The sequence below is a fragment of the Trichosurus vulpecula genome, chromosome 6, assembly GCF_011100635.1.
Source record: "Trichosurus vulpecula isolate mTriVul1 chromosome 6, mTriVul1.pri, whole genome shotgun sequence".
Classification (NCBI taxonomy): domain Eukaryota; kingdom Metazoa; phylum Chordata; class Mammalia; order Diprotodontia; family Phalangeridae; genus Trichosurus; species Trichosurus vulpecula.
Genome location: NC_050578.1, coordinates 271045150 through 271069709, shown reverse-complemented (window position 1 = coordinate 271069709; position 24560 = coordinate 271045150). Strand labels below are relative to the sequence as shown.

At 48.4% G+C, this 24560-nt stretch overlaps 1 protein-coding gene across 2 annotated transcripts in view; it reads right to left on the bottom strand.

The window, feature by feature from the left end:
• Positions 1 to 23510, bottom strand: part of CD5 (CD5 molecule) — a 35940-nt gene extending 12430 nt beyond the window's left edge. For both annotated transcript variants that reach the window (XM_036763306.1, XM_036763307.1), the window contains exons 1-5: positions 23386 to 23510; positions 6791 to 6829; positions 5710 to 5973; positions 2933 to 2995; positions 850 to 1185 (exon numbers count right to left, since the gene is read on the bottom strand). In XM_036763306.1, coding sequence (XP_036619201.1) covers positions 850 to 1185; positions 2933 to 2995; positions 5710 to 5973; positions 6791 to 6829; positions 23386 to 23437 — 754 coding nt within the window. In that variant the 5' untranslated portion in view covers positions 23438 to 23510. The remainder of the gene's footprint in view (positions 1 to 849; positions 1186 to 2932; positions 2996 to 5709; positions 5974 to 6790; positions 6830 to 23385) is intronic.
• Between the last annotated feature and the right edge of the window lie 1050 nt (positions 23511 to 24560).

The window sequence follows — 24560 nt, the reverse complement described above, 5'->3', positions numbered from 1 at the left end:
TGCAGATGTGAAAAGTTACATTCATTTTCAGATGAGGTCCCTGTATTATTAGTTTTACTTTGTTATAAGAGACCTCTCGGGAAGTGAGAAGAATCAATAAATGTTTATAATGTAAAAATAAAATACATCAATGAAATGGAAAGTGTAAACATTGAAGATGAGGGCGTTGGATTCAATGACCTCTGAGGTCTCTTCCAGCTCTCACCCTATGTTCCTGTGAGCCAATGCATCAGAGACAGGCTTTGAACCTGGGTCCTCAGACTCCCCATCTGACACTCCTTCCACATGCTCATGCAGTCTGGAGTCAGGAAACATTGAACCGAATTTGGCACTACAGTGTGGTCTAGGCTGATCTGACTTGGGCTTGGCCCAAACTGTCCTGCTCTTGGCCCTGGGGCCCCAGTTTGCCCTCTTGCCTCTGGCCTTCCATTTGTGCTGTTCACCTCTTGGAATATCCTCCCTCTCACTCTTTGCCTGCTGGCTGTTTGGCTTTTAACCCAATCCAGTCGTCCCCCCACCCCCACCCCACTGAGCCCCAAGCCTTTCCTAATCTTGAAGGCGTCCCCCCATTAGATTTCATGTAGCATTTGCTTTGTGCCTTTTGAGCTTCATGTAATATTGTGATAATTCTCTCTTTTGCCTTCTTAGCTCCTGTCTAGGCTGTGAGCTCCTATACTTCCTTTTGTGCTGGGCTCTGCATACAGTAGGTGCTTAATAACGACTGACTGAATGAAAGAACTTTAGAGTCAGAAGGAACCTCAGAAACTATTCAAATCCAATGCATTCATTTCACTGAAGAGAAAACTGAGGTGGGGCGGGGTGTGTGTGTGGGCGGGGTGCGACACTCACCAGAGCAGACGATGGAAATGGTTCGGTTTCCTGGACAATTCTTCTCCTTTTCGAAGACCTGGTCCACCAGGTCTCTGTGAGGACCCTTGACTGCCCAGAGGATCGGCAAGGCTTTGAGTCCTTCAGGATTCCTTGAGTCTTTCTTCTCTGCTGGTGGGTCCAGATGAGTCAGGAAGGTGCCGCAGTTCAGGTCCTGGCAGATCTTGTCGCCCAGGGCTGTGGTCCAAGTCTTTTCTTCGTAACAGATGCTCCCCCCTATAGTGCCCCTGTAGAACTCAACTATGCCTGCACATCGGAGTTTCTCCTTCCCCTCCACCAGTAAGAACCTCGGAGGGCCTGGGAGAAAGATGAGGGAAAAAACCCAAAGGGGAAGGGGAGGAGATGAAGAACCAGTGGAAGGGGGCAGAAATGCCCTTTCTCAGGTTGAGATAGGATAGAGAGATCGGGGAGTCCATCTCCCAGATGGGTCAACTAAGGCTGGGAGATGGAATTTAGTGGCAGGTTCCCGACTGGGATTCTCAAACATTTAACTGAAGCTTGGGCTATGAGGACCTAATGATGAACCGATTGTACCTCTGATCCCATCCTTCACTGATGCCAATCATTCTGTATTGCCTCCATTTATCTGCCTTTTCTCTCTACCACTGATCACTGATCTCCACTCTGTCTGTCCCCTCCACTATTCCAAGGCACTTTCTGGATACCCGGTCAGTGTGGAGCAGAACAGTATTGAAAGAGGAGAGGGGGGCCCAATCAGGTCAATGCTCCAGGGAGCTGAAGTCAGAATGGGTGGACCAACACCTGACAGTCTTTCAGGAGGCTAGGAACAACAGTGCTTAGCTCCTACTTGGCAAGAACAGTTCCTCAAAATAGGAAGTTACTAGATGGGAAACTGAGGTGATATCACCCCCTCCCTCCCCATAACACACAGAGAAGCCTTTAGAAAATGTCCTGGGGTCTTTGCTTCCTTTTCCTTCTCCTCTATAACTGAATATGACTTGTAGTTCTTGCTCCAGGTTCATAAATTCCTAGTTACGGTTTGGTTGTGTCTCACAGGGGTGAAGGTGCCCCACGCCCTGATTCTCTAGAAGAGCAGAAACTCAAAGGTCCCCAGAACATGGCCCCATTCTAGAAGAACCTCCACCAATGTTGAAGGATGCCCAAAATAAGCCTCTCCCCATTCTTGCTCACAGCAGCAAAGGTGGAAGTGGGTGGAGCCCAGGATGGATGAGTCATGCGACCTTAAGGGGGGAGACCTTAGAGGCTGCCTAGTCCAAACTGCTCCTTCCACAGATGAGGAAGCTGAGGTCTGGAGAAAGTAAAGGACTTGTCACAGGTCACAATGGTTGGATGGCAGATGTGGGGTTCGGGCCTCATTCTTCCTCCTTTTCAGCTGCCCATCAACGGATGCAAGCTCCCTCTGTCCCCACCCAGAATTTGAACATGACCTTTTCAGGCTAAGGTCCTGTACATCCATCCCCTATTTGAGCTTGACAACAGCCCTGAAATTATCTAGCTCCATGTGTTCTATGAACAGCAGGGGAAACAGAGGCTCAGGGGCTGGAGGCACTTGCCCAAAGTCACAATGCTGAATTCAGGGGCACTGCCAGGATTCTAACCCAGATTCTCAAATCCACTGCCCACATAAGCTTTCTTTTTTCTTTTCTTTCTCTTTTCTTTTCCTTCCTTCCTTCCTTCTCTCCCTCCTTCCCTCCTTTATTTCTTTCTTTCTTTCTTTCTTCCTTCCTTCCTTCCTTTCTTTCTTCTTTTTTTGGTGAGGCAACTGAGGTTAAGCAAATTGCTCAAGGTCACACGATTAGTAAATGTCAAGTGTTTGAGGCTGGATTTAAACTCAGATCTTCCTGACTCTATCCACTGAACCACCTAGCCACCCCCCACACACTTTCAATGAGATGCCAATGAAGCTGTCTGGAATAAAAGTAGGGACATTGCTGCCCCACGGTCCGGAAGAAGACTAGGAAAAGGCCACCCGCTAGGAACAGATCCTCCGAGTCCCCAGGTTGGGATTCTCATTCTATCCTGGAGACCCGACTGGCCTGGTGGAGGCCTGGAGTGCTCTTACCAGTGGGCTTGGGTGAAGTCACAATGGGCTTCGGGGTGGGCGGAGGTGCTTTGGGAACTGCTTCTGAAAGGAGAGGAAGCCTTAGATGAGTAACATGATGAAGCAGGACCTTGGCCCCAGGCCTGGTGGGCACAGAGACTCAGAGACAGCAGGCAGGGAAGGTCATAGAAATTGTCTGGGGACAGGTAGAGCCAAGGAAGGGCAAGGGTTCGTCTGCCGTACACACATTCAGCTCACAGCCCTTTGTTAGAGGAGCTGAAGATGAGGGACAAATAGGCTCTTTCCCCTCCCCCACCCCTGCAGATGCTTCTTCTGGGAGAATGCTTCCCATAGACACTGGGACCAGATTTCACCTGTGGAGGAGTGCCCATCCTCAAAAGCCCTTCCCTGGTGCTGGCCCTTGAGGGAAGTGGAAGCTTCTGACAGGTCCCACTAGGCTGGGACGAGTTCCTGGACAAACTATAATTTACCATCTATCCCCCACTTTCTTGTACTATGCCAGTGTAGTCAAACTGGCCTTTTGCTGGTCCTTGGCACAGCTCCTTGACGGCAAAGACTGTTCACTCTCTGTGTTCCCAGTGCCTAGAACAGTGTCTGTACAGAGTAGGTGTTTAATAATGCTTGATTAGATGATAATCTACTTAAACAATTTCGGAGGGAGATCCCTAATGTTTGGAAGAATCTAGAACAAGGGATTTAAGAAACTAGGCCTGTTCAGGTTTGAGAAAAGGAGCTTTGGGGGTGGGATCGGATTGCATTTAATTAATTAATTATTTCAGTTTACAACACTCAGTTCCACAAGTTTTTGGGTTCCAAATTTTCTCCCCTTCCCTCTCCTCGCCCTCCCCCCAAGACGGCATGCCATCTGCTATAGGTTCTACATATACCTTCACATTAAACTTATTTACACAATAGTCAAGTTGTAAAGAAGAATTATAACCGATGAAATGAACCATGAGAAAGATGGAACAAAACCTAAAATAAAATAAAATAAAATAACAAATTAAAAAGAGAGAGCCAACAGTTGCTTCAGTCTGCATTCCGATGCCGTAATCCTTTCTCTGGGTGTGGAGGGCAGGATTGGATTTCTTTTCCAAGGGTTAGCCTGGCCAGATTTGGAGAAGCTCATTGCCAGGTTCACCAGAGAGCGAGGAATACTTCAGGCACAGAGAGCTCAAGCCATCCCTGGGCTATGAGCTGGGCTGCTGCTGCCGTGGTTACTGCCACTGTTACTACTGCTACGATGACCGATGACCGCCGCTGCTGGCTCAAATTCCTATGAGGTTTTAAGGTTGACAAAGCATTTTATATTACCTCACTTGATCCTAACAAAGACAATGGGAGGTGGGCATACAGTTATTATCCCCCTTTTACAGGTGAGGAAACTGAGACCAACAGAGGCTGTGACTTGCCCAGGGGCAGAACTCAAGCTCAGGGCTTCCTGACTCAAGTCTGGAGCTCTGCTTCCTGAGCCACTTAGCTGCCTGTTGCTCCAAGCAGGACTCACAGAAACAATACTAAGTCATCTAACACACATTTCTAAAATGCCTTCCCTCGTGGCACACCTATGAAGAGCGAGTGCGAGGATTCCTGTCTTCATTTTAAAGATGAGGAAACAGGTTCAGAGAAATTAGCTGACTTTCCCGGGGTCACATAGCCAGCAAATGTGAAGTGTCTCTGTAGATAAGGTCACAGACATGTATTAGCTGGGCGACCCCTTTGGGCCTCAGTTTCCTCATGTGTAAAATGGAGTTAACAAAACCACCCCCATCCCAGGGTTGTTGTGAGTACAAAATGAGATACACGTGTAAGACACTTTATAAATTGTAGCTATTGTAGGTGGTGCCGTGGATAGAGCACTGCTCCTGGAAACAGGAAGACCTGGCTTCAGACACTTACTGTGTGACCCTGCACAAGTCACTTCATCCTGTTTACCTCAGTTTCCTCATCTGTAAAATGAGCTGGAGAAGGAGATGACAAACCACTGCAGTGTCTTTGCCAAGAAAACCCCAAATGAGGTCAAGAAAAGTCAGACACCCACTGTACGTAGTAACAGCCACATAGCATGATGGCCACTGAGCTGATAGACTCAGCTCTTCTGGGCAACACAAGGATCTAAGACAACTCCAAAAGACTCATGATGGAAAATGCCACCCACATCCAGAGAAAGAATCATGCCGTCCGAATGTGGATCAAAGCACGCCATTTTCTCTCTTTGTCTCTCTTTTTGTTTCTTCTTTCTCGTGGTTTTCTTCTTTGGTTCTGATTCTTCTTTACAACATGCTTAACATGGAAATACGTTTAATAAGATTGCACATGTATGGCCTATATCAGATTGCATGCCGTCTTGGGAAGGGGGAAGGGGAAGGTGGGGAGAAAATTTAGAACTCAAAATCTTATAAAAGTGAATGTTGAAAACTAGAAATAAATAAACATTTTTTAAAAGAAGTCAGATATGACTAAAAATGACCCAATAACAAATTAAAAGGCAGAATCAGGACTTGGGCCCATGTCTTCCAACCTCAAACTGCTCCCTTGGATACAAATGTCCTGGGGTGGTGGTGGGGGAGAGTGGTCTGCAAGGATCTCTCAGCCTCAGGGTTCCCTGCCTCCACTTCCCATAGGGCTTCCAGCAGAAGCTCAGGGCTGGCTTGGCTCTAGAGGGATCCTCTTGCCTACAGGCTGGATGAAGTGGCCACTCTTACATTTGGGAGGCTGTGGTTCTCTCCCTAGGGAAGGGGCTCAGGAAGCACTGGCGCCAGGTATCAGGGACTCACCTTGGCAGGTCACATGCAGCTGTGGAAAGGAGAAGTTTGTGTCCTTGTTGGAATTGTGGAAAGAACAGACCAGTTGTTTGGCTGTCCCAGAGTGCTCAGAGGTGGGTCTGGTCTTCTCGGCCCCAAAACCCAGCTTTCTGGACAGCTCGCTCAGATCCTGCCTTTTCTTGCTCTCCAGGCACAAAGTACTCTTTGTATTGTTGATCTTGACCTCCAGCTGTACCTGGCATAGGGAGCTGGAGCCAGTCAGCTCCCTGAGGGACCCTAGAGAGGAGCAGGAGAGGCTAGAAGGTCAGAGCTAGAGAATCGCTGGGCTCCGCAGCCCCCACAGTACTAATTCTGAAGATGAGAGGGTGGGGTAGATTCCAATTCCACTGTTAAATCTGTGCTTTTAGGAACCTTGGCTGGCTGCTTCCTTTCTCTGGGCCCCTAACTCCTAACAAGTTTTAAATAATAGACAAATACGTCTCCTTAGAACAGGCGAAGAGCCCTGTGAAGTGGGAAGGACAGATGTTCTCAACCCCATCCCACAAATGAAGAACCCGAGAGGCCCAGAGATTGTCTAATCTCATACAGCTGGGAAATGCCAGAGCCTGGTCTTTCCACTAGGAGCATGATGGGATTTCAGAGTTGGAGATCTTCTGGTCCAGGCCTCTCATTTTACCAGTGGGGAAATTGAGGCCCAGAGAGGGGCCACCGTTCAGTTGGAACATTGGGGTTTTCCCAACGCACTGCATAGAAGCATCTCATGGAGAAAAAGAAAGGATTGTGTTCCCTCCCCCATGCAGTGTGAACCTGTGAGTACAGTTATGAGACTTCTGTATGATAAATATTCTAGTATTTATGTTGGGGTGTGTGTGTGTGAGTATGAGTGTGTGAGTGTGTGGGTGTGAGCGTGTGAGTGTGAACGTGAACTCATGCACAGACCTGAACTTATGAGTGTCTCAAAGGTATGGGTGTAGCGTGTGGGTGACATTGTACAGTTTCCATACAGTGGGTGGATGTGTCTCTGTCAGACCACTCCCAAATTTCCTTTCGACACTGTAAGTTTCTTGAGACTACGAATCCCCATGTTACTCACCTGAAGGGGGCTGCTGTGGTCCTCCATGACAGGAAGAGACTGCAGAGAAGAGAACAGAGTCAGGGAGAGAGAGGAAAGAGGCAAAAACAAACTTAGTTGAAATAACAACCACCAAAAAACCCCTTCCCAAACATTTCCTGATGTCCCAAAGTAGAACGAGCAGGTTTGGAAAATAGTGAGTTCCCTGTCACTGACTGTCTCCAAGTGGATTGTGGATGATTTTGTGGTCCGGGCTCCTCACTTTACAGATGGAGAAACTGGGGCTCAGCAGGGGATGGAACTTTGTTCGGGAAGTATTGGAAGAGAGTCTGGGATTCCATGACAAAGGACCTCGGGTGAGGCACTTCTGAGTAGAAAGTAAGCCACTTGAGGGCAGACCTGGTTTCGTTTTTTGTCTTTGTACCTCTGACACCTAGAACAATGCCTGACATATGGTACGTCTTTAATAAACCCTTATTGATAGGACCCCAACTCTAGAGCCAGAAGAAACTTCAAGTCTTCAAATCCCATCTTTCAATCTATAGGCCCAGGACTGAATTGGCTGGTTGGGCGTGGGAGCCTGTGCCACCCCCAGGCCCCAGGCCTTCAGGCCAAAGCATGCCTGACTCCCACAGAAGCCTCTTCCTCTGAACATTCCCTTCGTAGTCCCTGGAGGCAAATCATGGCCATCTGTAACTTCCATCCCTGCTTGATTCCAGAGCCTTCAGGGTAAGAGCTGTTACCCATCCATCAGAGCCAGGGGAATACTCGCTCTGATGGGCAGAGTTGGTCTTACAAATGTGTGTGTGTGTGTGTGTGTATGAGAGTGTGTCAATGTGTGTGTGAGTGTGCATGTGCATATGCGTGTGTGTGTGTCTGTGTGTGTGAGAGAGACAACCAGACAGACAGAGACAGAAACAGAAAGAGAGAGACAGAGAAGAGATGGAGAGAGGGAGAAAGAAAGGGAGAGAAGGAAGAGAGGGAGGGGAGAGAGAGAGAGGCACACACAAACACACACACACACAGAGACAGTGAGACAGAGAGAAAGAGAGACAGAGAGAGAGAAAGACAGAGAGAGAAAGAGAGAGAAACACACACATACAGAGAGAGAGAGAGAGAGAGAGAGAGAGAGAGAGAGAGAGAGAGATGGGGGGCGGAATTTGAAGGCTTGGCTTGCTGCCCCCAGACATTTTCCTTACTACCTTAAATTCTGCCATTAGGCATTTGTTTCTTTTGGATTAATTTTTTTCTATCTCCAGTGGCTCCCAGCTGTCCCCTTAGCGACAGGGACTGCTGTCACACCTGATCCTTTCTGGACCAAATACTGTCATACCAGAATACCTTGTAATACAAATGGACAGAGCATTGGTTCTCAAATCAAAGGACCTGGGTTCAGATTCCCTTTGTGACTTTGGGAAGTCACTAAACTTCCCACTCTTGATTCCTGCCTCCTCTCCTCCATGCCTGGAATGCACTCCCTCTCTCTCCTGCCTCTTACCATCCATACTTTCTTTTAAAGCTCAGCTTCAGCTCATAAAGTCTTTCCTCATCCTCCCCACTCCCACTCATGTTTTTTCCCTTAAAATTACCTATGGCCTCAGTTTCCTCACTATAAAACAAGGGGGCTGGATTAGATGGCCTCTGACATCCACCCCACCTCTGGCTCTAAGATGGGAGGAGGGGACTGGTAGGGACTGAGCCACTGCCACCTTTCCTCCTGACTCTGGTCCTCCCTCTCTTCCTTCTCTCCCTTTCTGACTCCCTCTCTCCATCTCTTCTCTGCCTCTGTCTCTATCTCTGTCTCTCTGTCTCTGTCTGTCTGTCTGTCTCTCTCTCTCTCTGTCTCTCTCTGTTTCTGCCTCTGTCTGTCTGTCTCTCTCTCACCTATACAAACCTGAGCTCCTGGACTTCCCACACTGGAAGCACCCTCTGCCTTCCTGGGCCTCTCCTCCGATTGGCCAGTTCCTCTCAGAACCTCCATTTTGAGAAGCTTACCCTGGCCAGCCATGACTTCATGCCTCTCCAGGCTGTACCCCTGACTCTCCCCAGATTCTCTCTACTATGTCACGGTGGGGCCCACAGAGGTGGGCACCGAGACACCACCAAGGCCGAGCCCAGAGGGCTCAGTGTCCTGGCGGAGGAGCTGGTGCTGCAGGCAATCGTGAGGGACCCAGGCAAGCCACATAGCACCTTAAGCTTCCACTTTCTCATTGGAAAATGGACACAGTACTAGCTCCTCCCTGTTGGATGGGAGGTGTAGTCGGGGTTCAAACACCAAGGCCCCTCTGCCAAGCTCCTTGCAGACTTGGAAGCACCCAGGATGTGTACCCTGCCCCGCTGGGATTGTAAAGCCCATGCTTCTTTCCCCACAGCAGCCCAGGTTAGGCCTTCTAAGGAGTGAGTGCTGTCTCCTCTTTTTACATCTGAGGACACTGGGGCCTGGTCATGCTGAACAGAAACATCAGCTAGAGTCCGTCCAACAAAGATCAAGTCCTGGCCCGAAATGGAGCTCAGGTTCTCCTGGTTCCTCTGAGAACGGGCCTGAGCCAGAGGGCTGGGTGTAAATCTTGGCTCTTGTGTGATCCAGGACAGATCACTTAACCTCTCTGGGCCTCAGTTTCTTTGTCTCTAAGTTGAGGGAGCAGGCTGGACCAGATGCCTCCAAAGGTTCTATCCAGCTCTTCAGTTGTAATCCTAATATTATATTAATATTAATCCTAACATTGTAACAGTGGGATGTCTAAGCGTGCTCCTCTAGTTGGTAGAACAAGGATGTCTTGCCACCACAGCTAGAGTCCAACCTTATCTTGGGACGGGGCTCCATCTTTTAGTCACTCTTGGGTCTCAGAATTTAGAACTGGCAGAGCAGACGCTGGCTCTATCTGCCTCCATCTAATGGGAGGCCTAATGTAGTAGCAGAAGGAGCATCCTATTGGAGATCATCAAACCTGCCCCACCACCGACCGCATAGTCCTGGGCACTACTTCACCTTATCATAGGTTTTAGAGCTGGAAGTAATCTTACACTCATTGAGTCCAACTGGTTTCCCAGTCAGCAACCAAGTGCCAGAATTGGGGCTCAAACCCAAAGCTCCTTCTACTGCACTCATATATGTTCTGTGGGCACCTAATTACTTACAGGATAGCAAAATAAAATAGAGAATAGAATGTTTTAAGGTTTGTAAAATGTTCTCACTATAAACATATAAGATATTGTAAATACTGAAGACGGAAAGACTCCAAAGTATGCCAGCTAGCCTGAAACCCAGATCTTCTGGATTTCAATCTAAGATTCTTTCTGCTGTGCCCAGCTACTTGTTAGTTTTGTTGTTTGGCTGTATCTGACTCTTCATGGCCCCATGGACGATACTGTCCATGGGGTTTTCTTGGCAAGGTACTGGAGTGGTTCGCCATTTCTGTCTCCATGACTCTATTAATTACTCAAAAGGCATTTATCAAGGACAGGCCCTGTACAGATCATTAAAGTCAAACTGAGACCTGTTAAAGACCTTAGCTTGGAAAGGCCAAGGTCCCCACTGCATCCAGGGCCGTCTCTAGTCGTCCTGATCTATATCTGGCCACTGAACCCAGATGGCTCCGGAGGAGAAAGTGAGGCTGGTGACCCTGCACAGCCCGGCCTCACTTAAATCCAATTCACTTGCAAGTCACGACATCACCTCCCTGATGTCTCGATCCTCTTCGAGAATGAAGGACAAACAAGTATTCCCAGCCCTCAGCACCACAGTGTTTAATAAATGCTTGTCCACTTCAGGAGATCATAGTTAGAGTTGGAAGGGACCATAGAGGCCATTTCTTCTAGCCTCCTCATTGTACTCATGGAGAAGCCAAGGCCCAGAGAGGCTGACTAGCTCAAGGTCACACAGAGCCAGGATTTGAACCCATGTCTTCTAAGGTCAAATCTAGAGCTCTTGCCCTCACACCCCACTGATCCCAACCTCTTTTTAATTTTTTTGTCAATTTTTAAAATTCTCAGACCTGGAAGGAACTTCAGAGCTGCCATGACCCAACTTGTACCTTTGTCTTGACAATATCCCTACCTGGAGGCCATCCAGCTTCTCTAGAAGACCTCCTGCGAGGGGGAGCTCACTACCTCCTAGGGGTGTCAGCATAATGCCCTGCACCTAGTATGTGCTTAATCAATATTGGTTGAAATTGTGAGGAAAGTGTTTTGTAAAATTCAAAGCTGGAGAACCAGAGTGATGGTACTTCACCAGCTGGATGACCTTGGGCAAGTCATGTCCTCTATCTAGGCCTCTGTTTCACCTATAAAATGTTGGGGTGGGACTAGGTGATCTCTGACATCCTGTGACTGAATGGGTGTCCAAGCCCCAGCCTGTGGCAAAAGCAACCTTGATGACAGCCTTTGCTCAGCTCTGAGTATAAGGAGTTTGCACCAAGTCAGGAAGAACCTAACCAGTGGCCAGAGCAGAAGTAGGGGTCTCCTCAACCCTGGCTACCAACTGAGGCCTGCCCTAGCCATATATCTGACCCAATCTGGGGGCACTTCTTGGCAGTGACTTCTAAGCCCAGGCCCCCTTTTAAGAGCTGGGCTGATTTTTTTATAGACAGTTTCTTAGATCAAGGCCTCATATCTCAAAGATATAGAGAACTTTGTTGAATCTACAACAACATGAATCATTCCCCAATTGATAAACAGCCACGGGATATGAATAGACAGTTCTGGGATGAAGAAATCACAGCTATATATAGTCATATGAAAAGTGGTCCAAATCACTATTGATTAGAGAAATGCAAATTAAAACAACTTTGAGGTACCAGATCACACCTGTCAGATTGGCTAAAATAATAGAAAGGGAAAATGACAAATGCTGGAGGGGAGGTGGAAAACCTGGGACACTAATTCACTGTTGGGGGGACTGTGAAAGGATCCAGCCATTTTGGAGAGTAACGTGGAATGACGCCCAAAGAGTTCTAAGATTGTGTGTGACCTGTGGCCCAGCAAAAGCACTATTCGGTCTGTTTCCCAAGGTCTTCAGGAGAAAAGGAAAAGAACCCATATGTTCTAAAATATTTATAGCAGCTCTTTTTATGATGGCAAAGAAGTGGAAATCAAGGGGATGCCCATCAATTGGAGAACGGCTGAATGTGATTTTGTAGAACCCTGCTGCACTGTAAGAAACGATGAGCTGGTTGGTTTTAGAAAAACATGGAAAGACTTGCATGAAATAGTGAAGAGTGGAGTGTAGAACCAAGAGAAGGTTGTATACAGTAACTACACTGTTGTCCAAAGATTCATTCTGAACAACCATGTTATCATGAGTATTATAAATATTTAAATCAACCTCAAAAGATCTCTGAAGGAAAATGCTGTCCACCTCCAGAGAAAGAACTAATACATGGAAGCATGCGTAGTAGGGTTTTACAAATGTCCATATCCATACATACGTATATCTGGGCCGAATGGTGGCATTCTCTGGTGTGGGGTAGGGAGGGAGGGAGACAGTTTGGAACTTAAAACATAACAAAAAATAAATTAAATTAAATTTAAAAATACAATAATTCATTTTTAAAAAGTAGCTCCAGGCCCAAGAGGCAAGTTTCATCATTCTCTGATTCTCAAACAAGAGTTGAAGATGAGCACTAAGGAGAAGGCTTGGGCCCCCTCCTGAGCCATTAGATTTAAAACTAGAAGCAGAGGTGTGCTCTTGAGAGCTGATTGTCAAATTGTCAGTATGAGTATTTATACCTCAAAAATCAGGAAGAGCTACAAATCAGGGCTTTATCTATTGTCTTGTTGTTTGTCTAGACTTAAGAAAGTGCTGGAGAAAATATTAATAATGCCAATTAAACTTAAGAGTGTGTCACGGGTATATTTTGGGGGAGGGAGCTGGTTGTTAAACATTTCTCAGCACACTCCTGGCTATAAAGGATCTGAGAAACCCTTATTTGCTAGATGGGGAGTCTGAAGCCCAAAGATGGGAAGGGCTTTGCCCAGGGTCATAGAGCTCCTAATTAGCGGAGGTGGGATTCAAACCCAGGTCCTCTGAATGGACATCCAGTGCCCTAACAATGTACCACTCCTCTCTCTCCAGCCTGCAGCCTGCCTGCCTCTGCCAGGCCCCCTCTGTACTGCCAAGCTCTCAGAATCTTTGGCAGGGCCACTCTGGGCCCCGTAGCTCTGGCGGTCAGAATCTGGCACTCTGTGGTCAAGGGTACAAGCACAGTCACATACGAGTCAGGATGGGATCCTGGTGCCCTGGCCATTAGCTGTGTGACCTTGGATAAATTACTGCCCCTTTTGGGCCCCAGTTCATCAGCGATAAAATAAGGGGGTTAGACCATAGTCACTTCTTGTCCTGACGTTCGAGGATCCCATGACCCCAGAAGAAGCTCCCACTCTCCATTCCCTCCCCTCTGATTCCACGTTCCTCCTCCTTTGCACATCCCCATGTCCTGACGGGCGTGGCCCAGAGTCATAGGATATGAGACCTGAAAAAGACCCCATGATCCTAATCTCTCTTTGTGTACATGAGGACTCCAAAGTCTTACAACAACTATAATCATAGGCACTCCGAAGGTTGGTAAGTGCTGCGTGTACAGGGTGTCTCAAGAGTTTGATGTTAATTTAAAATTTAATAAGCTTGAACTAAAACTTTTGGGACAGCCTGTACATAACGAGCCTCACAATCTCATTAAAACACTTTACAACTAGTGGCACAGCAGGGAGATTCCAGGGATAGGGAATCAGGAAGACCTGAGTTCAAATCCAACCTCGGACGCCTACTAGCTGGGTCAATCACTTGGCCTGAATTTGCCTCAGTTTCCTAATCTGTAAAACGAGTGTATTAATAGCACCTCCTAGGATTGTTTTGAGGACCAAATGAGATAAGAATTGTAAAGACCCTCGCACAGAGCCTGGCACATAGTAGGTACTTTTTAAAAATATTAGCCATTATACTTTTTTTTTTAAAATTAATCTCTCCAGTCTCATTATGCACATTATTCTCCTTTCCTCATTTTATGGTCCAAGCCAATCTGGTCTTCTTGCTGTTCTCTGTGACACCCTTCATCTCCCACCTCTGGGCCTTTGTCCAGGGTGCCCGCCATGTCAGGAATGAGCTCTGTCCTCACCTCTGCCTCTCAGAATCCCTATTTTCCTTTAAGACTCAGCTTGAGTGCCACCTCCTACAGGAAGCCTTTTTTGATCCCCCCCACCTCCCACCCCAGCTGCGCATGCTCTCTCTCCTCCCCCAAATTATCTTGTATCTACTCCGTATCTGCCTGGGGAAGAGAGAATGCAAGGTCCTGAAGGCAGCCACCATCTGTCATTTCTCACCTGGCCGCCCCATTGGGGCCTTCTCTGACTGACGTCTGCACCGAGCCCCCGCGCCCGGGTCTCCTGCCTCCTGCTTTCTCCCTCCCCGTCTGCAGCTTCCCTTTGGATGCTATCTTTCCACTTAGATGTTAATCTCCTTGAGGGCAGGAACCGTCTTTATTTTTTCGTATTTGTAATCCCCACGCCTAGCACAATGCCTGTGGCTCTAAATAAATGTTTATCGACTATTTCTTTTTTATAATATTTGCCTCCCCAGTGCTTCGCACACTGCCTGGCAAGTACTAGGTACTTAATAAAGGCCTGCCGTTGGACGGATAGATTGAAGTTCTGGGAGCGTAAGCGCTGCCGGTATTATCCCGCTTTATAGATGAGAAAACTGAGGCTCAGAGGAGACGCGACTTGCCCAGTATGGCCAGCTGCAGATCCGTCCCACCATTTCAAAATTCATTTCAACCCAATAGTCATTCATTTAGAGGCCATCACATTGCTAGGAGCTAAGGCGACAATCCTTGCCTGGGAGGAGCTCCCCACAGTCCTGACGTGGCTGCGGCCCCCGGCTTCCTTCAAGCCTCCGCTCCGTGCCACCTTCTGCAGGAGGTCTTCCCTCTGAGAGCACCCCCCTCCCCCCATCTACTCTGTCTCTCTCTGGGGTGAACCCAGTGATTGGCACCCGCCTTCCCGCGTAGAATGCGCGCTCTGGGAGGGCAGAGGCTAGCTTTTTGCCTTTCTTTGCACGGGCAGCTCTTCGCACGGTGCCTGGCACATGGGAAACGCTTAATAAACGCTCCGAAGAGCCCTGAGCCTTCTCTGTCTCTTAGAGTGGACGTTCCTTTCAGGTGGGGATTGTCTCCTTCATTGTCTTTGGAGCTCCCATGTCTAGTGTGTAGTAGGCGCTTAATAGATGCGCGCCCACGATTTGATTGTCAGAGAGCCACCAGATGACTCAGTGTGTCTGTCGAAGAGGCAGAACCGACACGATCATGGCGTCGGGTGCTTTTGCCACTGACTCCTCGGTGGGAAGGTCGCTGACCTGATGGCCACCATTTCTAAAGGGCCTTAAATCTGCAGAGCTCATTACAAACACTGGTTCGGTGAAACCTCCCCAACACCCGCAGAAAGGCAGTGTGGCTTGGTGGATGGGGCCAGCCCCCAAACCTGGAAGACCTGGGTCAAACATCGATCTGGCACGTGCTGACAGTGTGACTCTGGGCTAGACACTAACATCTCAGTGTCCCATTGGGCAAGGAAGACTGTGAGACTGCAGAGAAGGTAGCAACCTGCACTGGAGGGGGGAGTTTCCTCATCTGGAAGTTCTCTATGCCAAGGAACTCGCAGAATGATCCAGTGACTGTCCCTTAACCCTATTAAGGAGGTACTATAGGCACATGTATGTGTGTATGTATAATATATCTATGTGTGTTTATACACATATAAAATATAACAGGTATGTATCAACACACAACGTATCCAAATATGTGTAGTTACATAGTATAGGCATGTTTTATATGTAAATACACACGTATGTTTCCATATAAATAATACATTTCTATGTACAGATACATCCACCTGTTTCTATATAAACACGTGTATATGTTTCAATACATAAATCCATATATAAATGTATATATTTGATAAATGAATACATGTGTATGTTTCTATATATAATGACATATCTAAATGCATATATGTCCCTATAAATATGAATTCACATATGTGTTTCTATATAAATACATAGACTTCAGTGTATAAATGCTCGTATTTCTACACATAAATGTATATGTATGTTTCTCTATCTAAATATGTAGATGTTTCTATATAAATTCACAGGTGTTTCTATATATAAACACATAGACATGTTCTATATAGAAATATATAGATAGGTTTCTATGTATAAATTCACATGTTTCTATGTAGGAACACACATGTATGAACACATATACACATACCTCCTCTAGATGGAACTCAGGAGGATGAGGCAATTTGGCCATGATCGCGCAGCTAGTAATTATTGGAGGCCAGGACTTGTACCTAGACTTCATGCCTAGCACTGTCTCCACTATGCCAAGCTTTCCCATTACACTGGGCGCCTCTTGAAAGAAGGGATTGCCTGTTCTCGGTTCCCCTGCCAGAGTGCCTGGCACATAGTAGGGAGGCTCTTAGTAAGTGTTTGTTGATGGACTGCCCATTCCCATTGGAGAGCTAAGAGGGGCTGCTCCTCCAAGAACACATTGGACTTTGGGAGGTGATCTCTTGGCTTCTCAAAGACTCTATCAATGGAGCACAAGAACCACTGAGTCCCATCGAGCTGGATTGGCCTTGGTCAAGTCAACAAACATTTATTAAGCCCAGGTGCCAGGCCCCATGCTGAGCCCTGAAGATGCAAAGAAAGGCCTGCCTGGTGACGGATTATATGTCCCTAGTCATTGATTCACTGGGTCCCCGGGTCAATTGTGTTCTCTGCCTTCCCAACTCATCATCAGTCAGTCAAGAAGCAATCATTATGCACCTACTACGCTGGTCTAATGCAAACCAACAAGCATTTATTAAGTACCTCTTACCTACTAATCACTGGGGGAAGAAAGACACAGTCTCTGCCCTGAAGGATCTCAAGAGTGTATGTGCTTATTGAGTTATATACCCCTTAGGCAGTCTGGTGAAGCCCACTGACCCCTTTGCAAAGTAATATTTGTTGTCACTTACATTCATGATGGAAGAAAATGCTAAATTTCATTTAGAGGTAGGTGAAAACAAAATAAAGAAAATAAAAGAGGTCATTTTCTACCCACATGAATCCCCCAAATCCATCCAAGGGCTCCTTGGGAGTCTATGGCCTCTGGTGAAGAAACCTCGCCCTGGTAGGCCATGAGGTCCTTGAAGGCAGGACCCTGTCTTTGTAACCCCAGGCCCAGGGCGTGGCATGGAGTTGGTGCTTAGTAGTTAGGTGGCCTGTGGAGAGAGCACCACCTCTAGAGCCAGGCAGACCTGAGTTCAAATCCCACCTCAGACATTTGCTCACTGTGACCCTTTGTCACTTAACCTCTCTCAGGCTCAGTTTCTTCATCTATAAAATGGGGATAGTGATAATGATCTGCTTCCCAGTGCTGCCGTGAGGATGAAATGAGAGAATATTTACGAAGTGCTTTGCAAACATGAAAATACTATAGAGATGCCAGCTACATGAACCGTACAAATGCCTGCTGAATGGATCAGACCAGAAGAGCTAAGAAGAAAGAGGCCTGTCACTGGAGGGATGCTCATGGGAGCTCACAAAGGCCCTCTACAAAACCACCCTCTGATTTTCCTACAGCGCGGGGCGCTCCCCTGCTCCACAAGCCCCCGTGGCGCCCTCTGACTCCTGGATCACACACAAAGTCCTTCCTTTGGCATCTAAAGCCCTCCGCTGTCCGGCTCCATGCTCCATGTCCAGCCTCCTTACCCGTGTCCAGCCAGGCTGGCCTTCCTGCCCTGTCTCCTGCCGGACAGTCCATCTCCCATCTGTCTCTGCACCAGCTGCGCTGCAGAGTCACAGAAGGTGAGATTTTTCCCCACCAGACATTCCATCCATGCTTGGTGAGCCCTCCCTCCTCACCACCTCACAAATGAACTCATATTTATTTTCATCCCCTTATATGTGTGGGCAGCTAGGTGGTGCAGTGGGTAGAGCACTGACCCTGGAATCAGGAGGATCTGAGTTCAAATTCAACCTCAGATATGTACTAGCTGTGTGACCCTGGGCAAGTTGCTTTGTCCTGTCTGCCTCGATTTCCTCTGAGCTGCAGAAGAAAATGACAAGCCACTCTAGCATCTTTGCTGAGAAAACCCCAAGCGGGAGTCACAAAGAATCAGACGCAACTGGTCACAAAACAACAAGAAACTTAACTGTGTACAGACTGTTTGCCCCGACGGAGAGCAGAGCCTGTTTCATTTTTGTTTTTGCGTTCCTTGCACTTAGCATAGGACTAGGCACATAGTAGGCAATTAATGCTTGTTAACTGATGATCGATGGAAAGGATTGTGATCTGTACCAGTGAATGGACTCAGCATCCTAAGAGATGGAATCCTACAGATACACACACAGATAAACTTTGTGTCAAATTACTTCCATTTGTACAACTTCCTCAAAACATCTTCTAATACGGAGACGGGATTTGGGATGATCCTACCCATTTTGAAGCTACAAAAATTGAGGCCCATTGAGGCTAAGTCAAGAGTCCACCGTCATACCCTAGGGATACTAAGCTGGGTCTTCTGACTTGTCTCTAGGGCTCTCCTCTCTGGGCATATTGCTCCTATAAGTTGGCCTTCAAGGGCAGATTCTCTTGGCCCATGAGCGAGCTAAGGCTGTGGCAACTTCCCATTGGTTCAACAGAGCCAATAGAGCTCGCTCTGCAGCTGGGACCCTCCCCTCCCCTGCCCTTCCCACCTCAGGCACACAGCAACCATCCTTTACCCATTGGCCAGAGCTGGTTCACTCTCCCTGGCATCACCAGACCCGGGTTCCAATCTTGGCAGAAACATATCTCCCGCGATGACTTATACATAAGAAATGATACGTAAGCTATCCAAAAGACCTACTCACTGCCCTCTGCTTCAGTTCAGACAGGTCATCCCCAGGCTTCTCTGAAGCCATCCTTTGCATCATTTCTTGTAACATCAGAGTATTCATCACAGCCACGTGCCATCATTTGTCTAGCCCTCTGGCTCAACTCTGCGTATTTGCAACAAGGGTTATGTTTTTCTTTTTCAAAATCGGGAAGGGGGAAGTGGGAGGAAGAAGAAATAAGTATTTGTTAGTTGAAAAAAGAATAATATTTGATGGGAAAGTCATCAAGGAAATGTGAGCAGAAAATGAATTGAAAGGAGTGTAGCAAGAGGGAAAAGCAATGGAAGTAATGACCCTGGACCAGTCACTCCGCCTCTCTCTAGGCTGCAGTTTTATCATCTGCAGAATGAGGGGACTAGATTAGGTGACTTCCAAGGTTCTCTTCTGGCTCTAAATCTATGACCCATGAACTGGACAGATGGACAGAGAGATGCTGGGGGAAACTGAGGCAGAGCAGGATTTTTTTTTTGTAGATCTCTTATCAGATAAGAGGCAGGTCGGCTAAGGTTTGATAACCTAGGCTGGGGAGCTAGGACTCCCTGGAAAGGGACACCCCCACCTGAATCTCACTTAACCTCTGTAACTCACTAGCTGTGTGACCTTGGACAAGTCACAACCCATTGATTTTTTGAGACTTTTAATGAGTTGCTGAGCAGGTGCTAATGTGCATCTGGAGGGGAAGGTTCTGCTCTGGGAGTTCCCTACGCCAGTGAAGTCGTAGTTCTGGTACCTCTCCCCCAAATACTCCATTGTTTCTGGTTTGACTGGTCCAGTGTATTCTCAGATCTCAGGGGTCTGATTGATCCTTCCTCCCATTCTGTGGACACAGGGCACTGTCCCTGCTGGTCCTGCACATGGACGTCCATGATGTGGAGCTACCGGGCAGAAGCTGAGAGGCTCAGGCCACTGTTGATCCCCCTGGAAACTTCTCAGGCCACCGGATTATCCCTTTAGCTCCAGGGCAGGAGATTGTCTCCCCAGGGAGAGGAGAGGGCTTAGTGTCTCTTCACTGAGGCCAAGGAAGTGACATCCGAGCTAACGACATCCGAGGGCCTCCCATTGTACTTTTTAGAGTCGCTGCATTTCCTCCCTGCCTTCTTTGTTCTAAACTTGGCAGATGGTACAAGGCCTCAGACTATAATAGTGGTTAGATGGCTGAATTTAGAGTCAAAAAGTCCTGGGTTCAAATCTCATCAATCCTTACCTACTGTGTGCCTATGGACAAACTGCTAACCTCCCCCAAGCCTCTGTTTTCTCACCTGTTAAATAAGTATAAGGCCCGGGTAGGTCCTTACTTCGTGAGGCAGCTGAGGCTCAAACGAGATAAATAGAAGTTACCTCGCTAACTGTAAAGGGCTGTATCAGTCTTTGAGATCCTGATGTCGCGGAAACAGCCTTACAGTCTGTCCCTCTGATCAGTCTCCAGGATCTGGCATTGGGTGGGCTTCTGCATGGTTTGGGAGAGCATGACATCAACCATCCCTCTGTCCCATGCTTCCTCTCCTCTGAGTGAGCGTCCAGTGGGACTGGGCACCAATGGAGTGGGCTGCAGGGAGGACCCCAGTTTGTGACCATTCCCATTTCTCTGGACTTGGCCAGGCCCAAGAAATAGAACTTGGAGCTGGAAGAGTCTTGCGGATCATGCTACCCAACCTCCTTGTTTTGCAGAGGTAGGGTGGCTGACCAAGTGGAGAGAACACAGGACTTGGGAGCCAGCGGTTCTGGGGTTGGACGAGGCCTTAGCGGACATCTAGTCCAAGTCCATCGTTAGATTATTGGGGAAACAGACCATAATGGCAAAACAAAAATTTGAACCCAGGTCCTAGGACGCTAAATCTGGTGCTCTTTCTGTTATATCAGAGTACTTCTACAAATGGAGGAGGGATGTGTGGATCTTCTACCTCAGCATTCTTCTTCTTGAACAAGGACAAGTCCAAGAAATGGGAAGATCCATAAATCTGGGTCCTCCCTTGGGTCTAACTGCATCTCACCCCATCTTCACCAGCCTTGCCCACCCTGAGGGGTGTGGGAGAGAGAACATGGGCCAGAGGGATGGAGGAGATCGCTCCAACCACCCAGAGGCCCAGCCAGCTGCTTCTACCCTGATTGATCATCAGGGCTCATTGCACTGTTTCCTCCATCCCCAGCAAGAGAGTGCCATGTCTAGCCAACAGGGGAGTTAGAATAGAGGACAACTGCCCCCTAGACAAATGACCTCATGTATGTATTTCAGCATCGGCAATCAGCAGAATGTAAGCCCCTTGAAGGCAGGGATGGTTTTTTTCATTTCTGTCCTTGTGATCCTTGTGCCTTGGACTCTGCCATGCACATGGGAACTGCTTAAATCATTCTTATTGGGTGGAACAGAATGTCCATTCTGGCTCACTCCCCCAAGATGGCACTTTTCCTTTTCTGGCCTGGTTGTTGGCCTGGGCTGAAATTATTAGACCTGCCAAGACCTAGTGCTCTTCCCTGTAATCTCATGGCCTTGGTAGAGCAGCCTCAGGCCCTGGGGGCACAGCGTCCTCTTCTCTCTTGCTTGGTTACCCCCTTCGAGACTTTCCCCAGCTGCTAGGACTCTTTTTTTTCCATGACCTGGATGGAGATTTTCCTATGAACCTGAGTAGCTTCCTGTCACCTCTACCCAGCCCAACAATTCTCTCTCTCTCTCTCATTCTTCTCTACACACGCGCACACACACACACACACACACACACACACACACACACACACACACACACACACACCCCTCTCCATCCTTGGCTTTTTTTTGGCCAGTTTCTGTCCCCTACCCTCACCCTCTTTCTCCACCAGCCGAAAGCACTAACATTAGGAAGGCTGCATGGCAACCCACACAAAGTTATGTGGGTGATCATTCAAGGACCACCCCTCACCCCTTTCTGAAGAGCAGGGCAGGGGCCTCTGGTTCACCCTCGGGGGATCTATCTGAATCAGAGCCCAGGAAAGAAAAGCCAGAGAGGATTCGAGGCCCCAGGCTGTTGGCCTGGTCATGAGCCATCAGGACCAGAAGGAACATCTCTAGTTAGTGACCATCTCTAATCTCACTTTACACATACAGTAGACTGAGGCCTAGAGGGAGGCAGTGACTTGTCCAAGTCTGCAGAACTAATTAGTTATAGGGCCAGGATTAGAATTCAGCTCTTCCTTCTCCTGGTCCATGCTGTGTCCTAAGATTAAGTAGACCTCCCTTCCTAGATTTGCCATTCAGGGCCTGTAGGCGTTTTGTTAGGGATGGGGAGGAGGGTTTTGTGTGTGTGTGTGTGTGTGACCAGAGAGAGAAGCCTGAACCCTCAGAATCTCAGTCCAATGGTCTTCCACTTGGAGAATGTGCTTGGCTTCATGGCCAGGCACTATTTCAACCTTCCTCATATGAAGTCAATTTCTGAAGGGTATTTGGGGTCAGGGTTCCCTGAGCTCTGCTGTATCCTTTGGTCCTCAGCTAACTCCCTATAGACAACCCTGACCCAGGCTAAACCCTAGCCACCTCCTCTTTTCCAGAGCCAGGTGTGCCTCTCCCTTGGGGGTAATGGGGTGTTTGCTAGGGACACTGCTGGAATCATGACAGATCCTAGAGGCATCTTGTTCAAGGCCCTCCTTTTATAGATGAGATCCCGAGGAGGAAATATCTGCTCCAACTCATACAGGGAGTGAGTAGTAGAGCTGGGATTTGAACCCTGGGTCCTCCGGCTTCAGTCTCAGCACTGGTTCCATGCTGTCCCCTCCTACTATGTGCTCTGCATTTTCCCAAATCCTGGGAAACTCTGCTTGGTGGCCTGGTTTGCGATTCCCAGAAATGCCCCCCCGGCTCAGCCCAAGCTGGAGAGCTGCCTTGACAAGTATGGTTCTTGGCATCCTGGGCATCCGTTAAGTTCTAGCTACTGTCCAGGCCTCCACCCATCTGCAGTGGAGTTGGGCATCTCCAGCGTCCAGTAGAAAAGGGGATGAGCAAGTATAACTGCAGGAATCTCCCTTCTCCCCATGAGGACAGACAGAAAGCAAATAGTTAAAGGGAATTGTAGCAAGGAAGGCTTAGTGGGCAGCCGTTAGGAACGCGGCCCACTGATATTAGGGTGGATATTGGGGTGGGGCTGGGGCGGGAGAGAAGATGGGGAGCACATGGAGCCCTAGGAGCCCTCAACCTCCCCATCCAAGCTAGATGAGATAATCAGAAGCTTAGACTTGGAGGGAACCGGTGGACCCAAGCTCCTTCTTTTACAGATGGGGAAACCAAGGCCTTGAGAGGTGAATGACCTGCCCAAATTACACAGGTAGTGAATGACAGAGCTGTGATCCACACTGTCCTCTGATTCCATTTCCCTGCTCTTTGCTTCACCCCTTTTCGTAGGATTAAGAGCTCTGATTGAGTTTAGGGTGCAGCCCCTTCATCTTAAAGATGGGGAGACTGAGGCCCCCTCAAAGGGTAAGTGACTTGCCTTTGGTCACACAAATCTGATAGTAAGACGCTCAGCTGGTATTTGCTGTCTTTCATTGAAACACGCCCCCTCCTGACCCCCACATTCACCGGCCCAAAGGATATGAAGTTCCCCCAAAGAAGGATGTGCCAGGCCAAGAATCCAAAGCCCAGAACTTGTGCCAAGCCACACCTATTCTAACCTTGCAATATTGCTCCAGGGTATCCCACCGGCTCAGAAGCTCCCCCAAAGGAAAAACTCACCCAGTGTCCCTAGCAGGCATAGTAGAGTCAGCGGTGACCAGCAGAGTCCCATGGGCAGGATGCTTCCCCCACCTGTGGTGACCTGTGGGCAAGGTGTCTGGTCCTTGGTGGCTCTGTTCCCCAGGGGGAAGGAGGAGGATGGGGGGTGTGGTATCACGGGGCTCTGCGTCACTGGTATTTGAAGACTGAACTGCCAACTTCCTCCAAACTAAACCACCCTCCCCAGCACCGAGTGATGGAGCAGACCAGCATGCTCTCTGCTGGCTTCCTTTCCTGGCGGCAGTTCGTGGGGGCTGCCTGCCTACTCCCCTGCTCTCTGAGCTGCTTGTGGATGCCAACTTTGACCTTGCTCAGGCCCCATCCTGGGATGGGAGCAGTGGGGCAGAGGATCTGGGGGACCCCTAGACCAATGTTAGTTTGGCGAGCCTTGAGCCTGATTGGGGTCTCTGTTTGGCCCCAACCCCCAGAGGAGTAGTTGTGTGCATGGGGGACCAGGGACTTGGGACATTCTCGCCGAGATCCTGTGGTCCCACCCAGGGACCTGTCCTAGTGTTCACTGCTCCTAGGAGGGGGCTTCATCTGCATCCTCCCATCTTCACCTCCAGATGGCTTCCTGGGGGGTCAGGCAGTCGGTGGGTCATGGCCAATTGCCAGAACACCTAGGGAGGGTTTGAGGGTCCCCATGAGAGTAAAGATTGCATTGTTTCCATCAACATGGCTGATGCGACGTGATGCGTTTGCTGCTGTGTGCCTGCTGCTTGGTTCACACACGCTTTTCTCTGTCTGTATTTACTTCCTATCTCCCTCATGTGGCTGGTGTTTGAGGCTTTTTGCCCTTCAGGGGAAACAGGAAACAATCCCCTTGTTGTCTGTGCAGAGACGGCAGGGTCTCAGGGCTGGGGAGGGAGGAGTCCTAGGCGGCACCCGGGACAGGGGCTGGGGCCCCCGCGTAGTAAAGGGAGGCACCAAGGGGAAAGAAATCTTCATTTAGAATCAATGGATCTGAGTTCAGATTCACTCCTCTGACACTCAGGCCCTTGGGCAACAAACTAACTTTTCTGGGCTGGGCGCGCAGTTTCCTTCTCTGTAAAATGAAATGGTTGTCAGTCTGCCCACAATTATTTATTAAGTAACAATGTGTCAGGCAGTGTGCTAAACACAAAGAAAAAGGGGGG